Source organism: Bicyclus anynana, chromosome 3 (genome assembly GCF_947172395.1).
Source record: "Bicyclus anynana chromosome 3, ilBicAnyn1.1, whole genome shotgun sequence".
Lineage (NCBI taxonomy): Eukaryota > Metazoa > Arthropoda > Insecta > Lepidoptera > Nymphalidae > Bicyclus > Bicyclus anynana.
This window is the reverse complement of record NC_069085.1, coordinates 1,587,144-1,609,527: the sequence shown is the minus strand read 5'-3', so window position 1 is coordinate 1,609,527 and position 22,384 is coordinate 1,587,144. Positions and strand designations below refer to the sequence as shown.

Here is a 22,384-nt window from a genome sequence, read left to right as displayed (position 1 = left end):
AAAGCTTCATAACTTATTTTAATTATGGAGCAAGACTCAATGTCGAAAATTAAAAAAAAATGTTGTAAAACAAAATGTGATTCGACCCTGCCAGGATTCGAACCTGGAATCTTCTGATCCGTAGTCAGACGCGTTATCCGTTGCGCCACAGGGCCTTGTAACTGTCAGCTAAAATAGTTAACTACTCTAACTCATAATTGATGGCCACCTGCTGGTCTATTTACTATTTTGGTCTTTATTATCAAACTATTAAAATAATTTGACAAAATGTCATATACCTACTGTGTGATATCCACCAGTAAGCGCCGGATTACATTTGTTACATAGAATTTCAATTTCGTATATGTCAACTTAAAAACTTCAAAGATAGTGAATAAGCCTGCTGTACAATGGGTAAGTAAACCTTGAACTTTTTTAAAGAAAATTTAGTCAGCTTTAAAAGCACAAACATGAACCTACTATATTATCTACTGATCAGTTTGCAGGCGGTGCCAAGCAATATCGGTAAAAAATCCAAATCCGAATGTAGAACGCCTTTTTAGAAGTCAGTTAATCAAATTGTCTTGCACAAACAGAATAACAACTTTTCTTTAAATATAATATTTAATACCATAGATAAGAAGCCACAATAACTCCACAGTTAAGAGACCAGAAGTTTAGGGTTCGATTTCCGACCGTCGGATTATAATTCCCATGGAACCAACTCATTACGCAGCTCCAATATGGGTTGACAGGCTTACAGTGATAATATTCAATATTGTAACAATCACCATCAGGCTTTGACTGATTTCAATAACAATTTTGGCTGTTAGGAGGCTACCGACAAAGGCGTACCGTCTATTTAGCTTATTTAGCATTCCGAGACGATTTCGTGTAGAAACCGAAAGGGTTATCTAAATCCTCCTCCTAACTAGTTAGCCCGCTTCCATCTTAGATTGCATCACTTACCATCAGGTTAGATTGTAGTCAAGGGCTAACTTGCAAAGAATGAAAAAAATGTGTAATGATAATGACCGGCTTGACGAGCTTTCAATGGCACGGGGTAATAACCAACTTCCCAGCTTCAGGTTGTTAAGAATTTCTTGGAAGAAAGAAAACTTCAATCATAGCTTTGTAGTATAAATAGGTAATATATTTAGCGAAGTATTTCTATTAGCAACAGACAAACAGACTTCTCAACTCAAGATAAAGTGGGAACCGCTCTCAAATGGCAATTTGAACAATGACCTGACAAACTAATGATTAATTCAAAAGTTTCCCAAATCCTTTAAAATTTGGGGCCACTAAACTGGCTACGAAAATGCTAAGCTCCGAGACTGCGTTTCTGACAGGTCGTGCGAATGGGACTAACTCTATTGCAATTGCCTCGTTTTTTTGTCTCTCTCTCTCTCTCTCTGTCATGTTAAATCGCCCTCCTCTCTCATGTTACGTCAGAAACGCAATCTCTGAGCAGCCGGGCTTCAGTTTATTAAATCTTATACCCACACTTCATTGGTTTCTACGCGATGTTTGGTATAACGCTAAACAGCTGAAGTCTGTATAGTTTTAACTAGTCAAGGCCAAGAACCAACAACTAGTTTTTTTGCCAGCTATCTATACTAATATTATAAAGCTTTTCTTTTCAGTGTTAGATATCCCATTTATCTAGGAAGGTTATAGGCTATATTTTATCTCCGTGTTCCTACGTGAACGGGAACCACGCGGGTGAAACCACGTGGCGCCTACTAGTATGGATATAAACCTACAAGCAAAACGATTCGTGATGACTATCGAGAATAACTTGTAGACATGGTTCAACAATAAGACGAATCTGTAATTCTTCAGCAGGGTGTTTACAGCCTTTTTGAAGAACAGAACCACCACGGTCCTGTGCCACGCCTCAGGTGTTGTGCCCTCGTGAATAACGGAATTGAACAACCGCTGAAGGACCATAAGTATATCAGTATTCCACTAGAGTCACTAATCGCTGACAGACTTGACTCTTCTGAAGTGTTTACGTGCTTTAAATAAATTATTTTAATTTCATTGGGATCTTAAAATTTTCTTTATTTTTTTAGAATTTAAACTATCGTGAGTGTTATTCATATTAATTGATTATGAAACACGGCTAAAACTCACGTGATATTAGGTCGGAGTATGCCCGACTAGTTTCGAACCCATACGGGGCCCTTAGTCATGAGCTGGTTCTTGCATCGCGGCACGATCCAAACTGCGAAGCGGCTGCGCGACGCGCTGCTGCTCGCATTGCGCGTGCGGAGAGGGGTTGAGTAGTGATGAGTTTGGATCGTGCCACGATGCAAGAACAAGCTCATGACTAAGGGCCCCGTATGAGTTCAAAACTAGTCGGGCATACTCTGACCTAATATCGCGTGAGTTTTAGCCGTGTTTCATAATCAATTAAGTTTTCTTTACTTTTTTCAAAAACGCTAAATTAATAGCCCAATGAAAATAGGTACCAAGAATAGAACGAAATAAAACAATCGAATTGAAAAACGCCCCCACCGGAACCAGGGCGACGTAATTATGAAATTGAAAACCATGTTCGACGAACAATGGGCAGGACCCGGTCGGGTGCCGGGGTGCGGGGGTAGGTTGTACCGCCAAACTTTCTGAGGAGCCGTAGAGTTGCAAGTTCCCAAGGGTTCGGTAACCCTAACAAAACAACCCATTTGCTGTCTTAGATAGAAGGTATTTTTTCATTTAAAAACTTAACCCTTTACCTGATGTCAAGTGAAGATGTAGTCTAAGATGGTGGTAAGCTTACTTCTTAGAATGCTGATGTCAACCACGAGACTAAACCTGAGCCAATTAAAAAAATCCTGAATTGCTGGGATCCGAGCTGGAAATTGAACCTATGATCCTGTATTGGAAACGATAGAATCACTAACTTGTATAAGATAAGAGACAAGGCTCTGTAGTGGATCATTGATCCAGTCTATATCAATACAGATCAATTTATGTATTTCCAGTTGCTTGTTGAACCCCAGTACTGTGTTGTTATCTATAGGTATAACTATTCCCTAACATCGGCTGACCTCTCAACTCGATCACAAGTAAATATAATAAATAATACAAACAAAAATAACTTCTACCCATAAATTGAAAAATAAAACAAAATTATAGCAATTCAAATTTACCCTGAGGCATCATGAAAATAAAGAGCTACCAACACCAAGGAAAGCTGCCATCAAATTGTTAAATACCTACCTTCCTATAAGGAGATTGACCTTAAAGGACATAATGGAATATTTACTATTACTAGTCCACCCAGTTGTGCACGTAAACAGCTTACAATGAACAAGTAACGCCATCTAGCGTATGCACAGTATAATCACACTATTCTCTCGTACCTACTTTAAAATTTAGTTACATTTACTTTAAACTTAAAACTTCAGAATTGCTGAAAGGATTTGGATGAAATTTGGTAAAAGATATACTCAGATTCCCACGGGAATGGAATCTGTTTATATAAAATCATGCGATACAGCTTTAATAACTACAACAATTATAATTAAAGCACCTAGCTACCTAATTTAAAAAACTACGCCATCGAGTTTCCCGTGTAAAGTTTTGTGCATTTTGGATTTTGTGAATCATGGATTTTTCCGAAATAAAAGTAACCTATGTTCTGCTCCAAGGTCTCATTACCAAATTCCATCCAAATCAGTTTAGTTAAGCCGTGAAACGGTAACTTACAGATAGACTTACTTTCGCATTTATAATATTAAGTATGGATAGTATGGATGATTGCTAACTACCAATATTTTTTTGATCTTGCAGTTCTAGTTTTCGTTATTTCGACAATATTACTTAACTATACTTTACCTACCCTTACCTCTTCCCCCTCACCCCGCTTTGAATTCAGCTCAAGAAAATAAATAAATCTATGCAAAAAGAAGTTTTAAATTGAGACTAGTAGGTAGAAAGTTCCGGGATATAAGTGTAGTGTAATAAGTAACAGTGCATTCTTATCCTTACAGGATTATTATATTAGTATAGGTAGGTATACTAATTTACATTAACAGTGTATGTTCAATATGAACAAGTAGGGAGGTACCTACTGTAGGTAAATAACCTGGATACTGTAGCTGAAATTAAAAAAATTACCAAATCTAAACAAGTAATTTGAAGTAATAACATTATCGATCAATAAATTGGATTACTTACTCTAGTATTCAATCATTTGAAAAGAAATATAGCAGCCGTAATAAATCACAAAGAAGAAAAGAACAATAACAAAAAAGTTCTTTCAACTTCGCGTAAGGTAGGCCTAAATCCTAAAAGGTACCTAATTAGAGCATGGATACATCCAACACGTTATCTATTACTACAAAAGTATTAAAAGCTTAATATCAAATGCTAAGGATAAAGCCGACGGATTTTGAAATAATATTAATCGTTTTAATATTCACCTACTTTACTTTGTACGAGTTGCTTTACACTCGTTTAAATTAATAAAAGAAACAGTTAACTTTTAATTTGTTGGCATCAAATGGCCCGAAGCTTGCAGACAAATGTATGATACAGTTAAATGTCTATAAAATCTACTGTTATTTAATTAAAGTTTTTAAAGAAGCTCGTGCAAAAACTGATCTACTTAAATGCTAATTTAATAAACATTCATACACAAAACAATACTGTTGAAAATGTAAACTAAGTGTACGTAGATAATTATGTGGGTACTTAACTTTAATTGAAATATCTGAAAAACCAAGGTTTAAATTTTAGTTGGTATTGTTGATATTAATGGAATTAAAATATTAAAATTCTTATATAAAGCTCGTTAATTTACTGTTAATGTGTTTTAATAATAAATTTGAAAAATAAACAGTTGAAGATGTAATCGTGTTTTAATCTAAGAAATAAGATTTTTAATTCACTGCTATTTTATAATGATCATTAATTTATCACCAAAAAAACACTTTAGCAAATTGTAATATTATTGAGTTAAGTATTGTCAATCGTTTTGAATAATACTACTGCAATTTCTTTTGCGTCAATAAACTTTTAATTTATTCTCGTTCAAGACTTCTAAGCATCTTCACTTTAGTTTTAATCCTCATTATTATTCTATCAATGTGGGGTTCTTTCGAATGTAAAAGAAAACGAAACTTTAAAATAAAAACAATTTAGTTTATTTGTATGGCGTTAACAAATTCATTTTTTTCAATATCTATAATACATCGTTGGTAATGACATCGATTTTGAATTAAAAACTAATATATACAATTGGTATGCACTAGCCACTTACGACTTAGATAACTAATTTACATTTATACCGTTAAAATCTACACTGGCAATAAATAAATTTCATAATAACCAAAGTAGAGCGAGCAGTTCCTCGGACACGAGTCGTGACTCCAACAAACATAACAAATAGACAGTACAGTTGACAAGAGAAAACAAAACCATGATACACATCGCAGAAGTCCTTACTACAGCTAAATTGTGACACCTACATGAAATAATCTCTTTTTGGTACCGTTCTCACTTCACATAACTGATGAAACAGTGCTACTAACTTATATATCTGAAGATGCGTCAAAAACAAAAATCACAGTTAAGTAAACTTATTCCGTTTCCCATCTAACGGGCCTACGTTATCTTCAACATATTTACAAGCCACTGGATATGGGACACACTCCATTTACAATTTTCAACTAGGCGTAATTCTAAAAAAAACAATAAATATGGTCCTTGGGGTTTCAATTGTCTTTGTTCATAACACTTAAACGGTTAACACTGATGCCAAGCCCTAAAAGATCGGTCTCTCAAGGGAGGCACGTTGGTCTTCAATATATGACGGACACCGGCCGCCTCAGCTGGTCGTCGTGGGGGCTGTGTTGCGTCGGGGACACTGGAGACGATGGTGCCGCTCCGTACTGGTGGAACAGCGGTGACGAGAACGGCTTAGGAGGCGCGGTGGGCTGCGTGTAGAGCGACGAATAGAACGAGGACACCACAGCGGCAGCCGACGATGCCGTCGGTAACTTTTCGGTCGGAGCCATCAACTTTGAGAACTGTAGATGATCCAGTTGATGAGGGAAGTATGGAGATACCGCAGGATACGACAAAGCATCTAACGGGCCAACGGTCGGAGCCGGGCCCGCGAAGTACGGAAGCGGAAAGCTCGCGAAGGCACCGGCGCCGGGAGCTCCTCCAGCTGTGGGTGGCTTGGGCTTCCTGCGCGGCCTGTACTTGTAGTCGGGGTGCTCCTTCATATGCAGCGCTCGGAGCCGCTTGGCTTCATCGATGAACGGTCTCTTCTGCATCTCGGTCAACAGCTTCCACTCGGCGCCGAGGCGTTTCGATATCTCCGAGTTGTGCATTTTCGGATTGTCCTTCGCGATCTGGCGACGTTGCAGCCTGGACCAGACCATGAAGGCGTTCATGGGCCGCTTGATGTGGCCCTCCGACTGCGGCGAAGACGCCGGCAGCGGCTGCGGCGCGCTGGGGTACTCCGGCAGCATGCCCGGGTGCATGGAGAACGCGTACGGGTGATGACTGAGTGTCGACATGGTAGAATTGTACGCGAACACAAAGTTCTGTTAGAACATTAGCTAAGTGTATGGCACAATGGTGAATGGACGCAGACGAGGTGGCGATTGTGTCGCGTCGAAGTCGAGCGATAGACTGACGGGTCGTTGTGGTGCCCGTGTGGGTATCGGCGCGAGGGGGGCGCGGCTAGGGGCGGCCGGGCGCGTGCCAATGGGGGCCGCTCGAATACAGCCTGCGCCCCTCCTTGCCCACTCACACCGTCTCCGTCACTCGCCTAACGTTTCCTCTCCCCCTCTCTGTCTCAACAATACCCCATGGCGCGCTACGGCGTACAGCTGTTTGGAGGCATATCGGAGCTTAACACGACTTTATGCATGATATAACCGCTGTAATATAACTCGGTTCTTACTTTTGCCTTTATTCCTAAGTTTCCTTTCTTAGCTAATAAAGAATGTTTTTATTGTTTTAGAAACGGGAATGGCTCGCTTTGCAGTCTATAAACTGTATGCACTTAAGTAAAGCGAGTTACATGAATAGCAGTATTTTTTTTCTACTCTCTCTTGAGGTTTTTACTCTCTTTTTTATTTTCTAAAAAAGTATTTATTGAATTTTTGTTATACATATTTTATTTATGATTTGTTTCAAGATTGACATTATTTTAAATTAGAGAAAATTATAGGGGAAAAAAAATTGTAGGTTTTTCAATGGGGTTGGCAGACAATTAAAATATTACCAATATTTCCGTTAGAAGTTACCTAACTTAATATATTTTTTTTTAATTAACTATACTCTTAAACCTTTAAGAGTGTCGTTAATTACAAAAATCTTAATTTATTAAAAAATTTACAAAATTTCCTTTTTTTTGTTCAAAATATTTTCTAAGACTACCTACCTATAGGTACATCAAAATTAAGAAAATATTTGTTACAAATAGTGTACGAATACCTACCTACTGCTACAGAATTGAAATTATGATCCTCATTTTTTTCAAGTCGATTTAAAAGCAGCGGTATTCTAATTGTTTGAGATAATATCTTAATCCCCCAAATTTTCATTTTAGGAGTGGCTAGGGGTACCTACCTAATGTATGAGGATTTGAATCGGATTTCCATCCTCGGCGTCAATACATGGAAGTCTTTGATCAGGGAATTTCAGAAAAAGCTTTAGGTGGTTTTATGGCGGTTTTTGGATATTTTATGGTGGTCCCGTTAGAGCATTGTCTCAGAGCCCGCAATCTGTCTCCCATACAATAGCTGAAGCGTGTCCAATGTTTGCGACTAAAGGGGGGTATTGTGTGTTTTATGGGTTTACGGTTACTATTACTTCGCTATTAGTGTACATAATACAAAATAATCTATAAGTCGCTTTTTAAACAATGTTAACATAATTTTTGGTAATAAAAATAATGTATCTGTAATAAAATACGTCTTTGACTATTGTCTATGTACCTGGCTAAATTACCTGATGCGAATATATCAAAATCCCTTTTATTAGGCAATAGAGCTTTTATGATTTATCTTTTTTTTACAAAACATTCAGATGCTGATTCAATTCATTCAATCAAATTAATTCAATGGAATTCCATTGCCTATACCATTTCGCAGGGCATGATGATATGGATACGTTTTACTTTAGCCTTTTAGGTTAGTAAAGCATAGGCAATAATCTACATCAATATTTTTTTATCTATGGTATACATAAGTATTTTTTTATATAGTCATCAAAGTACCTTCTGATTACTTAATTATTACTATAAACAGAAAATAAAAATAATTTACAATAATCCGACAAGTACAGTTTTTCTTATAGATACAAAAATATTGTACCTACTTTCTTCGAAGATGATTTAGGTATACAAATGTAATTTTACAGGAATTGCTTCTCTATAACATGACAATACGGTTTACAATTGTTTGTGTAGGGTTATTATTCGTAAAGTCCTTTTAGGAGGGATAATAAAATAATTATATCTTAAACAGCGCTTTTCTTGCAGTATTCTTATGACGAGACTGTATTGTTATATTGTTATATAGACGATAAACTGCCTTTTGAAGTGTGCCAAAAATGTAAACAGAATTTTATAACGACCAAGTTAAAAATGAAATTATTTATGGTCGAAATCACCGTGCGTCGTCGGATCGCAAAAATCTACGACGTCGCACAACGCACCGTGCAAATTTCCGATGCGGTGCCGCACCGTTCACCTAGTAGGTACTTCTTTCTCAGTTTTTGTGCCCAGTACCTACTTCCTTTTCTGTTTTTTCTTGATGTGTTTTAACGCAAGGAGAATTGTAGAACGTGTAGCATAGTCCATAGCTCTCTAGAATCTAAACTAATGGCCATAATTTTCTCGTACGATATCATAAGCGATGAAATATTTGCGATGCGTCAACGCATCGCATTGTGTTGTGGTATCGTTTTTCCGATGCACACTGTTGTGTTTACTTTTGAAAATAACATGAATAGTTTAAAAAACTTAAAAACACGTTTGGTACCCATATCATGGGGGTGCACTTCAAATAGCCTGTCCGCCATATTGGATTTAAGTCACGATACTATTTTTTTCGTATTCCTGACAGTAAACCCTTTCATTTGGTATCCGTATCATGGGGGTGGATTTCTAACAGCCAGTCCGCCATCTTGGGAAGGCCGCCATATTGGATTTGTAAAATTTACGTTTCTTAGCTAGTCATGTCAGACCTCAGAGCGTGTGCAAAATTTCGTCCTAATCCGCCATACATTTCAGAATTTTCATACATTTCAGAAACGTAAGCGTTTGTAGAAAGGAAATCGCCGTGCCACACGGCTACGGGTCCTTATTATTAGTGTTTCAAGAAAATCAATAATCATAATAACTATTAAATTTCCATCAAGTACAATATAAGTCGTCGCATTTCAACCATTATCATGACGAGGTAACGTCATTAATAAAAATATGCCTATTCATTAAAACTAAATACACTGACCAGACAAAAATGCCAAAAGAAAATTCACCATCCAAAATTGAAAATTGAAAACTTCCATTTTAATTTAATTCAAAAACCAACCCGTCATCTATGTAAGTAGATACAAATAAAGGAAAAGAGCCCAAGGGTCGATTGTGCCGCCGATATAATAACATTAAGCATATAAATAAACCTCGCACCTAATTACTTAGCATCAGCACCACAATGGATCCAGGCGTCTCCCAGATTAACAATACACACCTATACCCCTCCTTTTCCAACCCGGTTAGGCTAGCCGTTCATGGGATCACCTAAAATATATGAAAACTATATACGGACCCCTCACGGTTGCACCCGCGTGTTTTCCGTTCCCGTAGGAATACGGGGATAAAATGGTTAAAAACGGTTCAGAAGTCCCTAATTCGCTACAAATAAACAATATGGTTAAAGGGGGATTTATGGAAAATCACGTGAACGTACCTTAAATAGGTAACTGTAATAAACAAATTTATTGTTTCATGATACATAATCAAAATTACATTATCTAACATGACGAGAAATTAAATTTTTATAACCAAAATATTATATCTATCACAGGTATATTGTGTTATTTATTTATAGGTACACTTTGTACACCTTAAAACAAGGAAACGATGTTACAAATAAATCACTGGTGCCTAGCTTTAAAAGCTCGTAAAGTACTTGTAACGCCATCTAGCGGCGGTTTGTGTAATACGTGCTTACATTTCACATACCAAACAGCAATCGATACATACTTGATACTGGCTCTTAGTAAAATGGATGGCTGCAGTTTTACAAATTAATTAAATGTTTGATTGTTTATCAATCAGCAATCAATCATTGATTGCCTAGCAAATTGCGATACTGGGGACAATCTCAACAACAGGTTTGTGGAAACTGTCCATACGGTTGGATCTAAGTTCTATAAGACCCATAAGAACCACAAAGTTCTCAGACCAAACACTTAAGCTTACAGAGAGAGGCAAGAAATGAGATTACAGACAAGGTAAGAAATGAGATTACAGACCGCAGATGCGTCAAAATACCGAAGAATTAATAGACAGACCTCTAAGTCGCAAAGCAGCGATTTGCGAAACATCAATAAATCAATCAAAAAAATAAATTTTATCACCGAAACAACTGGCTAGACGGTAAGAATGAATGTTGCAATTTATCACGTATTTCCTAGCTCGTAGCACTTTTTCCTGGTAGATCTCCTGTAGACGTTCAACCTAAAGATGGAAAGAGATATAAAATAAAAAGCTAGTTAGTTTTCGCATTCCGCATTGTGAACAAAGCCTCCCGCAACCTTATTCGCCCTATCTTGCTATTTTAATTTACGCGAATTTCCCTTGACACCTCGACTACATACCATAAAGTTTATTCACGTGCCCAGTTACAAATTTTCAATTCGCGTATATTTTCTATTTTTTTTTACTAGATTAAGAATTTCTTATGCGTTATTTTAACACACAATATGAGCATAACCTACTTACTAACAAAAACAATTTGTACATAAATTTCACTACGATAGGTACTGAAGAATCTTAAAATGTTGACTCAACAATCTGGTACCAGTGTCAGTTCAAGTGGCTATTGATTAATTGGTAAAAGTTTCCGCAAAAGTTTCTTATTTACCTACTCTTTCAAGCGAAAACTATTGGATGTCTGAAATTTATAGATATATAATATAGTAATAACTATAGATTCTATAATACCTATAGTAAGTATATAGGGCTCAACTATCATAAACTAGCTAAACATTTTGGAATAATATTTTTTATAATATTTTTGCTGTCGATTTTTATGTGTATGTATGTGTAATTACATTAATTAATTAATGTTACTGTTAAAATAAAATAAAAATTATAATACTGAAGTTGATAATTTAAAATCTTAATTTTAATTTTTATTACCTACGTAGGTCATTTTAAAATGATATTGAAAAGATAAATTCTTTTTTCATACATCTAGATTTGTCGTTTATATTTTTACATAAATAGTGATTTTCTTTAAAAATAACCACCATTCATTTGTTTGTTTTTTATTATTTAAACATTGAATACTAATTGGAAATCTCTATTGATGTATTATTTCCAATTAGATTCCTATTCAATGTACACTTCAAGTTAGATCATTACCATTAATTATATTTTTAGGCATACTAATGTATAAATAACATTAATACTAATACAATAAAAAAGTAAATTTTCTGAGGTTGCAGAATGTAGGGGTCGCTGGTAAAATATCTAAACCGATCTTGAAAATTCTTTTACCAATAAAAAGCTATAGTACATTTTCACTACGTAACATCAAAGCATAAGAGTGGTAGAGATCTTTCTGACAGATCTATCCGGGTAAGTACTAATGCCTTGTGTATTTTTGCTGCAAAACAGCATTACTGTCTGTCGATAAAAAAAAATATGATTGAAAGTGTAATTACAGCTACATGATTTAAACTCTAATTCTCCGGTTTTCACATGCATGGCAGTTGATAATTAAGCACTGTAAAGTTTTACTGTGTATTAAATGATTTTAAGATTTATTTGGTTTTTAAGTATTATTAGGTATAAAAAAAAATTAAAACTCGATATTAGAAGAAACATTTGCGAACACCTTCAATTAGTATGAAAAAGTATTTTGTTAGTCCACAGATATTAATTATGACAGTTCAACTGTTAACTTACGTCGCACAACGTCAAAGTACTCGAACGCCCGACTAAAGCCAAACTAACGTAGCGTTGCAAGAACCAGCTCATGACTAAGAGAAGTATCAGTTCAAAAACAAATCGGGCATACTGCGACATTGTGTCACGTGAGTTTTAACTCTGTTTTACAATAATTTAATATGAATAACACTCACGATAGTTAAAACATACAGTTAATCCCAGTTATCGTGAGCGCGGTGTCACCGAGCCTTCCTATATGGGAGGGAGAGGGGTGGTTCTATTATTTTTCAGCAAGAATGCACTCCGTTAATAGACTGATGATAATGCATTGTGGGCGGCCGTCTCGCGTAGGGCAATCTCAATAATGCACGTATTGTCGCGAGAAAATTCATATTTTTTTTTTATTAAAAAAATATTATCCAATTACCGTAATGTCGATGCTTTTCACGTGCGGATTTTACGTGCGGATGCGTGCGGATCGCGATTGGATAATTTGATGTTTGTGGCTGCATTGGTGGATGCTTATTTTACTGTTATTACGGGTGTTATTTTGTGAGATGTGTTTTTTTTTAAATAATGCATTTTTGTTAGCGTTTTATTTTTTCTAATTATTCAGTATGTTACTCCCAACCGAATTCGCTGCAGTGGCAAACGTCTTGTATTATAGTTCGTTTCATGTAGAATGGTGCGGGTAACAGTTCGTTTCACTCTTGAAAGTTTGCTGCGATTCACGATAATAGTACGTATTAAGTACGTCATACAGGTGACTGTCACCTTACTTTTGCTATCTGAAAAACACTTTAACAAAGATATAACTTCATTTTGGAGTTTGTAAAACCGTATATTTTCGATCTGACACTTGCTAACTATGAGCCCCAGAAGAAGGTAAAAACCTACAGCGGGTGTTAACGTCGGAAACCGGAGTGTCTCTGAGATTCAATCAGAATTTAATTTAATCATAATTGCTTACGGAATATTGTCCTGTTTTGTACTTAAAATTTATTCTGATTTCAGTAAGTACCTTATCGTACAAAAAAGTATACATAGGACATTGTCTAATTTCAAACTTTCATCCAAGATGTTAAATACTTCAAAATATAAATAATCACAAGGACAAAAGGACCACAATGTCCGCATTACTGTCCATCAGTGACTGATAAAGAAAAACAAACTAACAAACAATTGTTCAACGGAAACAATATCCAAAATTGTTTAAACAATGCAGACATCCTTACAACCGCAATAAACATATTTGTTTTGTTTTTAAACTAACGGTTATTAAATAACGCATTGTTTCGTACTTTAGACAAACTGTTAAGCTGAGGAGTTGACATTATTTTAATGTGTTCCGTATAATTCACATTCTTTAACGTATGTTCTTTTTCTTATAATAATATTTTGGCAACTAGCGGACGCCCGCGACTTCGTACGCGTGAAATACAGTTTTTCCCAAATCTCGCAATAACTATTGATTTTTTTAGGATAAAAAGTAGCTTATGTGTTAAATCCAGGTATTGTCTACCTTAGTTTTAAATTTTAGCCATATCGGTTCAGTAGTTGTGGCGTTAAAGAGTAACAAACATCCATACAAACTTTCGCGTTTATAATATTAGTGTCCAGCAGGCTAATTCACTATCTTTGACTTAAGCTAATTAATTTATTAATTTCATCCGGTGCTTACTGGTGTATATCACATTGTAGGTAAATGACATTTTGTCAATTGATTTGATGTTTATTTTAATAGGTTGATAATAAAGACCCAAGGTAGCCTAGCTGGACTGCGATCGCAATATAAGTGACGAATCATTCCAAGATGTTCCCTGGTTTACTTGGAAGAGTTACAATTTTATATTCTATCCATAACTCTGAATGTTTACATTCGCTTCGCTACGTTATCATACGCTCGCCAATAAGTCTTTGCCAATACGTACCTACTCTTGTAAAAGATTTTGTCCAAAACAACCTGATGGTCCACTTAATGAGAAGTAGCTTCTAACAAAAACGGCTTAAGATTAGCAAGAAGCACGTCTTAAACTAATCTATACCAGACTAATGCATAGGCATGTTACCTCTCATATGTAATGTAGGTAATTACACCGCAGAATAGTTATCTTGCTACTTATTAACGACAAAATAACCATGGTGGTATTCCTCCCCCGAACGAGCTCCGTTACAAATATATCTTACTAGATCATAGAAAATAAATTATTTAATTGAATTTAGTCAAATTATCCACAATTGCACCAACGAGATATTAGCAAAACTGTCCCTCTGCCGGAACTAGTAGGTAATGTTTTGTGAAATGTGTTTATTTGCTGAGTTTTTTTTGTGCGTATTTTCTGCGGAACTCCAAAACTCCTTCCATTGTCTGTCTCATTGGAATTGTCGTTTCGTCGAATCTCTAACTACCTTGTTGTGTTTTAACGCCGACGAATTGTCAAAGTTGCCGTCACCAATTTTGTTGTTAAGTTTTAACGGTAATACCGACTTACGTTCAAAATGTAATCCATGTACTAATAGGTTACTAATAGGGTACCTGTTATAAATGCGATACTAAGTCTGTCTGTCTGTCTATTATATTTATACACCTGAACCGATTTAAATTTTTGGTAGATAAATAGATAATGTACCTATACTCAGAGGCACAATTATCCGCCCATCATTATCATTATATATTTAATATACTCGCGTCAAATTAAAGAGGGCGGATAATTGTGCCTCTGAGTATATATGGCACGCTGAAAAGCAACTTAGTCTACTTTGTCGCCAGAAATAAAACTTGAAGGGGGTTGAAATAGGGGATGAAACCTCTTCAACGAGGTAGGATTCTATAATATCTCGAAGAGGACCGTTTGTTATGTTAGAATAACTTTACGTTTTACTCAATAGGCGCCTGATATAACCTGCTCGCATTATCATGGCGAGTAAAACGTAGGTGTTTATGAGAATTAAGAAATGAAAGTTTGTATGACAGTCCTTAATTTTTTAAAGAAAGAATACATAAGGAACTTAACATAACTTATCTTAATCTATACTAATATTATAAAGAGGTAAAGTTTGTAAGTTTGTAACAATTCTTTGAAATGGGGTAATCTTCGGAACTACTGGTCCGATTTTAAAAATTCTTTCACCAGTAGAATGCTACGTTATCGGGGAGTGCTATAGGCTATTTTATATTTCTATCATATATAACTACTGAGTTATCGCGGGTTTTCTCTTATAGGTCGGACCGAAAAACTTACTTATTCGCATGCGCTGCCTCAACCATTGCGTATAACTGAAATCAATGTATGGAGGCTTTTTGATCCTCTAAAAGTTCTACAAAAAAGTCCGCGACACCATATATCTATCTTTTATATTTTAGCAGATATAGTACCTTTAGTACTTTAATAAATTATTTAAATTTTAAGCTAAGGTTTACGTCATTATTTACACAACTAAACTTAAATCCTTATCAAAATAAATTGTTTAATAATCACAAGGATATTATAGAGATAAGATTTGCCCATTACAGTATGTTAATTAGTTATATAGTTTCGGAGATAATACAAAATTTCTGAAAGTCGCAGAAATGGCGCTATATGACGCCCCGCGGTTTCAATTACGTGGTTCCCGTTACCGTGTGAACATGAGGACCAAACATAGCCTATGACACTCGCAAATAATGTAGCTTTCTATTGGTAAAAGAATTTTCCAAATCGGTCCAGTAGATCCAGAGATTACCCCCAACAACCACACAAACTTTACCTCTTTATAGTATTAGCATAGAAGTCGCTTGGGAAATTATAGTCTTTTGGTCATTGCACCACGCACAAAACTAATTTTGCTGAGGGTAGGGATAGGATAGGGGTAGGGAAGGGGAAAGTGTAGGGTAGGGTAGGGTAGGGTACGGATAAGGTAGGGGTAGTGTAGGGTAGGGGCAAGGTAGAAGTAGGGGAAGGATATGGAACGTATAGGGTAGGGTAGGAGTAGGATAGGGGTATGGTAGGGTAGGGGTAGGGAAGGGTAGGGAAGGGTTAGAGTAGGGGTAAGGTAGGGGTAGGGAAGGGTTAGGGTTAGCGGTAGGGTAGGAGTAAGGTAGGGGTAGGGTAGGGGTAAGGTAGGTGTAGATTAGGGGTAGGGTAGGATAGGGTATGGATAGGTTATGGGTAGGGTAAGTGAGGGGTAAGGTGGGGGGAGGGTAGGGTTAGCGTTAGCAGTAGGTTAGGAGTAAGGTAGGGGTAGGGTAGGGTAGGGTTGGGTAGGTTTACGAGCAGGGTAAATGATGAAATGAGCAGCCCTCCTGTCACCAGTCGAGGCAACTAGCCGCGGTGAAATGATTCGGAGAATTAATTTTTCAAGAATTACGAATTAATTTAGATTAGATTCATAGTTTATATATAATATAAAATGCTCATACTTCAAGAGTTTCTATAATTACACCAAAGGCGGTTAAATACGACGTTCTAGAGAAAACTTAGACTGTGACTATTGGGGTAGCTATTTCTAAATAAATTTTTGTTTAATTATAAATTTTTAATTGCAGTCAGATTTAGTCAGTCGTTGGTGCATATTTACGTGGGTTTAGTAATGAAATACAATTGTATATTTTTATTCATTAACAACCCTACACTGGAACTAAAGTTAAGCTCATGATGTTTTATCCAATGATAATTTTATACTATAGATAAGTTACGTACAAAATCATCGCAAAAAGTGATACGAATTTAGCTACACCACTGAGCGACTATGTGCATTGTGCATGTTTTTCTTTAATTCCATTATATATTAATGTACTTCCTGAACACACAACTCGACATTGTTAACGATATTTAGGTATTATTTAAATAACGTTCGTTGTTTAATAAGCGACTAAATTAAATTAAGTAAATTTTCCACATTTGTCCGGCTCAGTTTTTATGCCATTACCATAATAGAAAATAGTCTTTACTCCGGACTAAAATGACGCCTGGGAAGAGTCTTTTAACCTTCCCAGTTAGCACGTAAGTTTTAAATTGTAAAAAATTAAATTGTATTATATATTACTAAAAGCCGTGAAGTGGATATGACCTCTGCCTCCGATTCCGGAGGGCGTGGGTTCGAATCCGGTCCCGGGCATGCACCTCCAAGTTTTCAGTTATGTGCATTTTAAGAAATTAAATATCACGTGTCTTAAATGAAGGAAAACATCGTGAGGAAACCTGCATACCAGAAAATTTTCTTAATTCTCTGCGTGTGTGAAGTCTGCCAATCCGCATTGGGCCAGCGTGGTAGACTAAGGCCTAATCCCTCTCATTCTGAGAGGAGACTCGAGCTCAGCAGTGAGCCGAATATGGGTTGATAACGATGACGATATATTACTATTTGCACTATTTTATAATTTTTTTTATGTCTGGGTGTTTTTACCTTATATAAAAATTATTATTATTATTATTATTATGCGCTAGTGCCCCATCTCTAGCATAAAATACCATTGGTTATATCCTCAGACCAATTATTGTATAGGACCCGCCTCGCTAGACGTTACTTTTCTGTCAAAGTATATGATCAACGATCTAATGCGATTATAAAAACTGTCTCTATGGAAACCGATGTTAAATAGTTGTAATCGTGTTCGTCGGTTAAAGAACTCCGTAAAAATACCTTTTTGTGTAATTGAATTGTGTAAAAAACGGGCAAAAACTTCTAGTTTAGTATAAGATATATACCAAATCTAAGCTCGTTTTCCTCAGAAAATGACAGACAATTTTGTTCGTGACTATGAGTGCCATACAGGTCCTTCTATAATTGGTCTGAGGTGATATCACGTTTCGTAGCTATATTTGAGTTTCACACCAACCAACACGAGGCGGCCAGTGTCACACTATCTGTCACTGTTGCATCTGTCATGTCATTGCGTCTGATCCCCTAATGAGCATAATTAAAAAGGTGGTAGGGGCCCGGAAGATATGACGGAAGGGCCCACGGGCCTACAATGACGTGCGACCGCGGGCGTACACTAATTGTCTAAGTGCATAATGAACTTGTTCGTGACAACCCTATGCAACTTTGAGATTAACCCACATTCGAATATCAACCCTAAAACCAAACAGTCAAAGTTCAATTTTGTATAACAAGTATTTTTTCAACTATTTCACATGATACACATTTTTGTTATTAAAATTTGAGTTTTATTTTTAGGTTCATAGAGTTTACAATCGCTTGGAGGTTTAAAGTTTATATAATTAAAAGGAAGTGTTGTCACCCTCGGTGTTGTTTATGTGTGCCTCATATCTATTGTGTTAGGAGTTAATTAGAAAGTTGGAGTCAGAAATGAAGTAAGAATCATTACTTTGGCTCGGGTTAATTATTATTGTTATATTTTATGCGACGTGTCGAGTATAAGTGTGGGGTTCACAATGCAACGCCTGCGCTACAAACTTCGTATCATACGTATTACGTAAAAAAATTAAAAAAAAATCCAATGATTTTATTTTCTCATTTTAACAGGTAGGTGTGTAGTACAGAGGGCCTAGTGGCAGTTTGATACTGTTACTGTCACGTAAACGCGATTTTCTAAGGAATTGACAGCGCCATCTAGCGGCACTACTGCACAACTGGTTCAATTCCATATAAATTTGCGTTTACGTCAACGTGATAGTAACAGTATGAAAATATTGAAAACTCCCACTAGGCACACAGAACTCACAGAATAGACATTCACGAATCGAAAACGCCTACTAATGAGTAACCTAGTTTTAGGTTTGCTTAGGATTGCTAGATGATATCCGTAGGTAGGTAAGTACAGGTAGTGCCTAATTAATATGATAATTGAACCTATTTAGATAAATTATTTTGGATCGTGCCGCGATGCAAGAACCAGCTCATGACTAAGGGCCCCGTTCGAAACTAGTCGTGCATACTCCGACCTAATATCACGTGAGTTTTAGCCGTGTTTCATAATCAATTAATATGAATAACACTCACGATAGTATTGAATCTAAAAATTAGATAAATTATTTTGTTATATTGTTAAATAAGATTTATACGAGAAAAAAGTATATACCTAGGTGTTTTGTGGTGTTTCAAAATTCTTTATAAATACTAATTTGTTATCAGATAAATTTATAACACTTGAGGATGTATGCGAAGTCGGCAGGGTAAAAGAAGTTTTTCACAAACGCCGAAAGAACCATGGTTATTTTCGGAACAAACAGTAATCTATGTGTATTGATTAACTTTAAAAATTAAAATATAATATGCACTTAATAAGTTTCAAAAAAAAGGGTAAAAGTTTACACCGATTTTTACAGAAGTCTCAAAATACATGAGAATATCGGGCTTATCAAATAACCACCTAATCCATTAGCAATAACAAAATCCATCCATTAACAAAAATATAACAAAATTTACGTCCAATAGTTTTGAGATTACCTATGAGTCCTAGACACATAAACACGGCAGAGAGGACATTGCTTTGTAATATGCAGTGACCACTGTTTCTGAATTCCATGTATTAAATAGAATTTCTAACACGTCGTACTCAACTGAGAGCTTGCAACAGCTAGACATATTTTGAGGTAATCAATATATGTAGGCTGAAGTCAGCCTATGCTGCTACCATAGGTAAGTAGCAAGTAGCCAATTATTATGCTATATATGGTGGCTTTTGGTAGATAGCGGGCTTATAGTAGGGACCAGGATCTTATACAAAAATCAAGTTTTTGGAAAACAGTGAAAAAAGATTCGTAGATCACGACATTAGACATAGGTCATTCATTAGAGAAAATGGATCGCAATTAAATTATTTAATCATAAATATTTTTAAAATCCATCCCCCGTCTTGTAAATCAGCTTTTGAATTATGTGCATTTTAAGAAATTCTCACGTGTCTCTTAAATGGTGTAGGAAAAACTTCCCGAGGAAACCTGCAATTTATAAAATTGTCAGAATTTCCGCATTGGGTCTGCGTGGTGATATTAGCTCTCTTATTCTGTGAGGATAATCTTGATCAACAGTGAGCTGAATATGGATTATTAATGATGATGATGATGGTAGGAGTATGGGACAATATTTCAGCCATCCTAAAATTTGGTCTGACTATCGCAGGCTGTAATTCTAAACCAATTTTCTAATCCTAAAATGCTCGCTCGGCGCACATCCGTCGTCCGTATCAGCCAGCCGCCCAAGCGTGACCGAATCTGCACGACACCGGCTGACACCGGTCCGAACCGGTCGCAACCGGTCAAATCCGGTTCACGATTCAACGCTCGTCACCAAATACCTAAACCGTTTGCATTTTAGATGCTACAAATTCTAAGGTTCCTAGATATTCTTTTACAAAAGGTCCTAAGTAATTTATTACTTAGATAATGTTTTGGGCTTCATAGTAATAGGTAATAGTTGGTTAAAAAACTCAACATTTCACGGCCCATTCAGCTTATTATATCATTATCAATCCATTTTTGGCTTACTACTGAGCTCGAGTCTCCTCTCAGAATGAGAAGGGTAAGGCCAATAGTCCACCACGCTGGCCCAATGCGAATTGGCAGAGTTCTCACACGCTGACAATTAAGAAAATTCTCTAATGCAGGTTTCTTTACGACGTTTTTCCTTCTTTCAGAGGTGCATGTCCGGGCCGGATTTGATCCCACACCCTCCGAAATCGGAGGCAGAGGTCATATCCACTGGGTTATCACGGCTCTATACCTAAATATTTTATTTAAAACTAGCGAACGCATGTAACTTAAACTAATAAACCATGTTTTTTTCATTATACCTGCTATTACACGTTTAAGCCTACTATTTTAAAAACTGTGTCATCATCATCGTCATCATTATCAACCCATATTCGGCTCACTGCTGAGCTCGAGTCTCCTCTCAGAATGAGAGGAGTTATCTCCTCTCAGAATGAGAGGGTTGGCCTAGGGTTGCCAGGCCATAAAATGCAAAGGCCGAACTTCGCACTATATAAGGCCGGACATTTTGCCCTAAAAGCCGGACATGTTTTTTTATTGCCAAACTTATTTCACAGCTGTTTTTACAGCTGGACTGTTGAAAAAAGTATTTATACGTGATGTAAAGTGAGGATGAGATCGAAGATGGAGTGTGACCAGATAAGATGCATATTCGATATTTATTAAAAGATGGACATAATATTTATAATAAAAAAACTCGTTTACGAATTTGAAATGTTTATTAAGTTAACGAGAATCGCCACTCTGACAAAAAGCCTGACAAAAGCCGGACAGGCCGAACATGTACATATTTGGCCGGACGCGACCGCAAAAAGCCAAACATGTCCGGGTAAAGCCGGACACCTGGCTGTCCACCACGCTGGCCCAATGCGGATTGGCAGACTTCACACACGCAGAGAATTAAGAAAATTCCCTGGTATGCAGGTTTCCTCACGATGTTTTCTATCACTGTTTGAGACACGTGATATTTAATTTCTTAAAACTGTGTGCAGTGCAGAAACAGATTTGCACACACACAAACATTTTTGTTCCTATATTTAACATTATAATAAATAAAAGAAAGTCACAATTACCCACAAACGTCGGCTAATCATCATCGTTTAGCCTGCAACCCTGTAATCGCGCCGTGCAACAATCCGCAACAATCGTGGGTGTCGCCAGATGCCGCCCCGCGCAACTCGCAGCGCTAATTTGTGGCAACAAATCGAACGCAACATAATGGCAACGAAATTGCTTGTTTTCACACGATTCATGATTATGTGGTACTGTACCGGAGTGTGGTTGCATTGTTGTGGGGCAAGAAAGAAAGAATGCCCGAATTTCATATTTTAATTATTTTTTTTCTGGTGATATGGCTTATTTGTTTAAGGACGCCTGGAAAACCATATTATATTAAAGAGATTTGTTTACCTTGCCGTGTCCCATAAAATTAACAACAAAAGGATTTTCATACGAACACAGGTCCATTCTTGGCTGATATTGTCGATAATACCTTAATAACTAAATAAAGAGTATGAATACACTTACACACCCACGCAAGGGGATTTGTTTTAGGTACAATTACTTATCTATACTACACCCTTTCTTGATGTTTCTGTTTACCAACTGTTAGAAAATTAAATAAGAAGGCATTTGTATTAACGGATATGCTACATTATATGTTACAATCTGGTTATAACTGTAGTGTTGTCAATATACGTAGGTACCATGACGTATAATGACGAGTAATTCTTTGTTCTTAAAATTAAACTAAAATATACGAAACTAAACTAAAATAAATAAATAGATTTAAAGACGTATATTGACATAATTCATA

The 22,384-nt window shown here is 36.4% G+C and overlaps 1 protein-coding gene and 1 non-coding gene across 2 annotated transcripts; both read right to left on the bottom strand.

Annotated features, from left to right (window-relative positions):
- Positions 1-82: 82 nt before the first annotated feature.
- Positions 83-155, bottom strand: Trnar-acg (transfer RNA arginine (anticodon ACG)). The gene has a single exon. It is a non-coding gene; the product is annotated as a tRNA-Arg (tRNA).
- Positions 156-5,112: 4,957 nt separating this feature from the next.
- LOC112051870 (SOX domain-containing protein dichaete) lies at positions 5,113-6,649 on the bottom strand. Its single transcript, XM_024090683.2, has one exon. It carries the CDS (start codon positions 6,516-6,518, stop codon positions 5,793-5,795), a length of 726 nt encoding a protein of 241 aa, XP_023946451.1. The 5' UTR covers positions 6,519-6,649; the 3' UTR covers positions 5,113-5,792.
- Between the last annotated feature and the right edge of the window lie 15,735 nt (positions 6,650-22,384).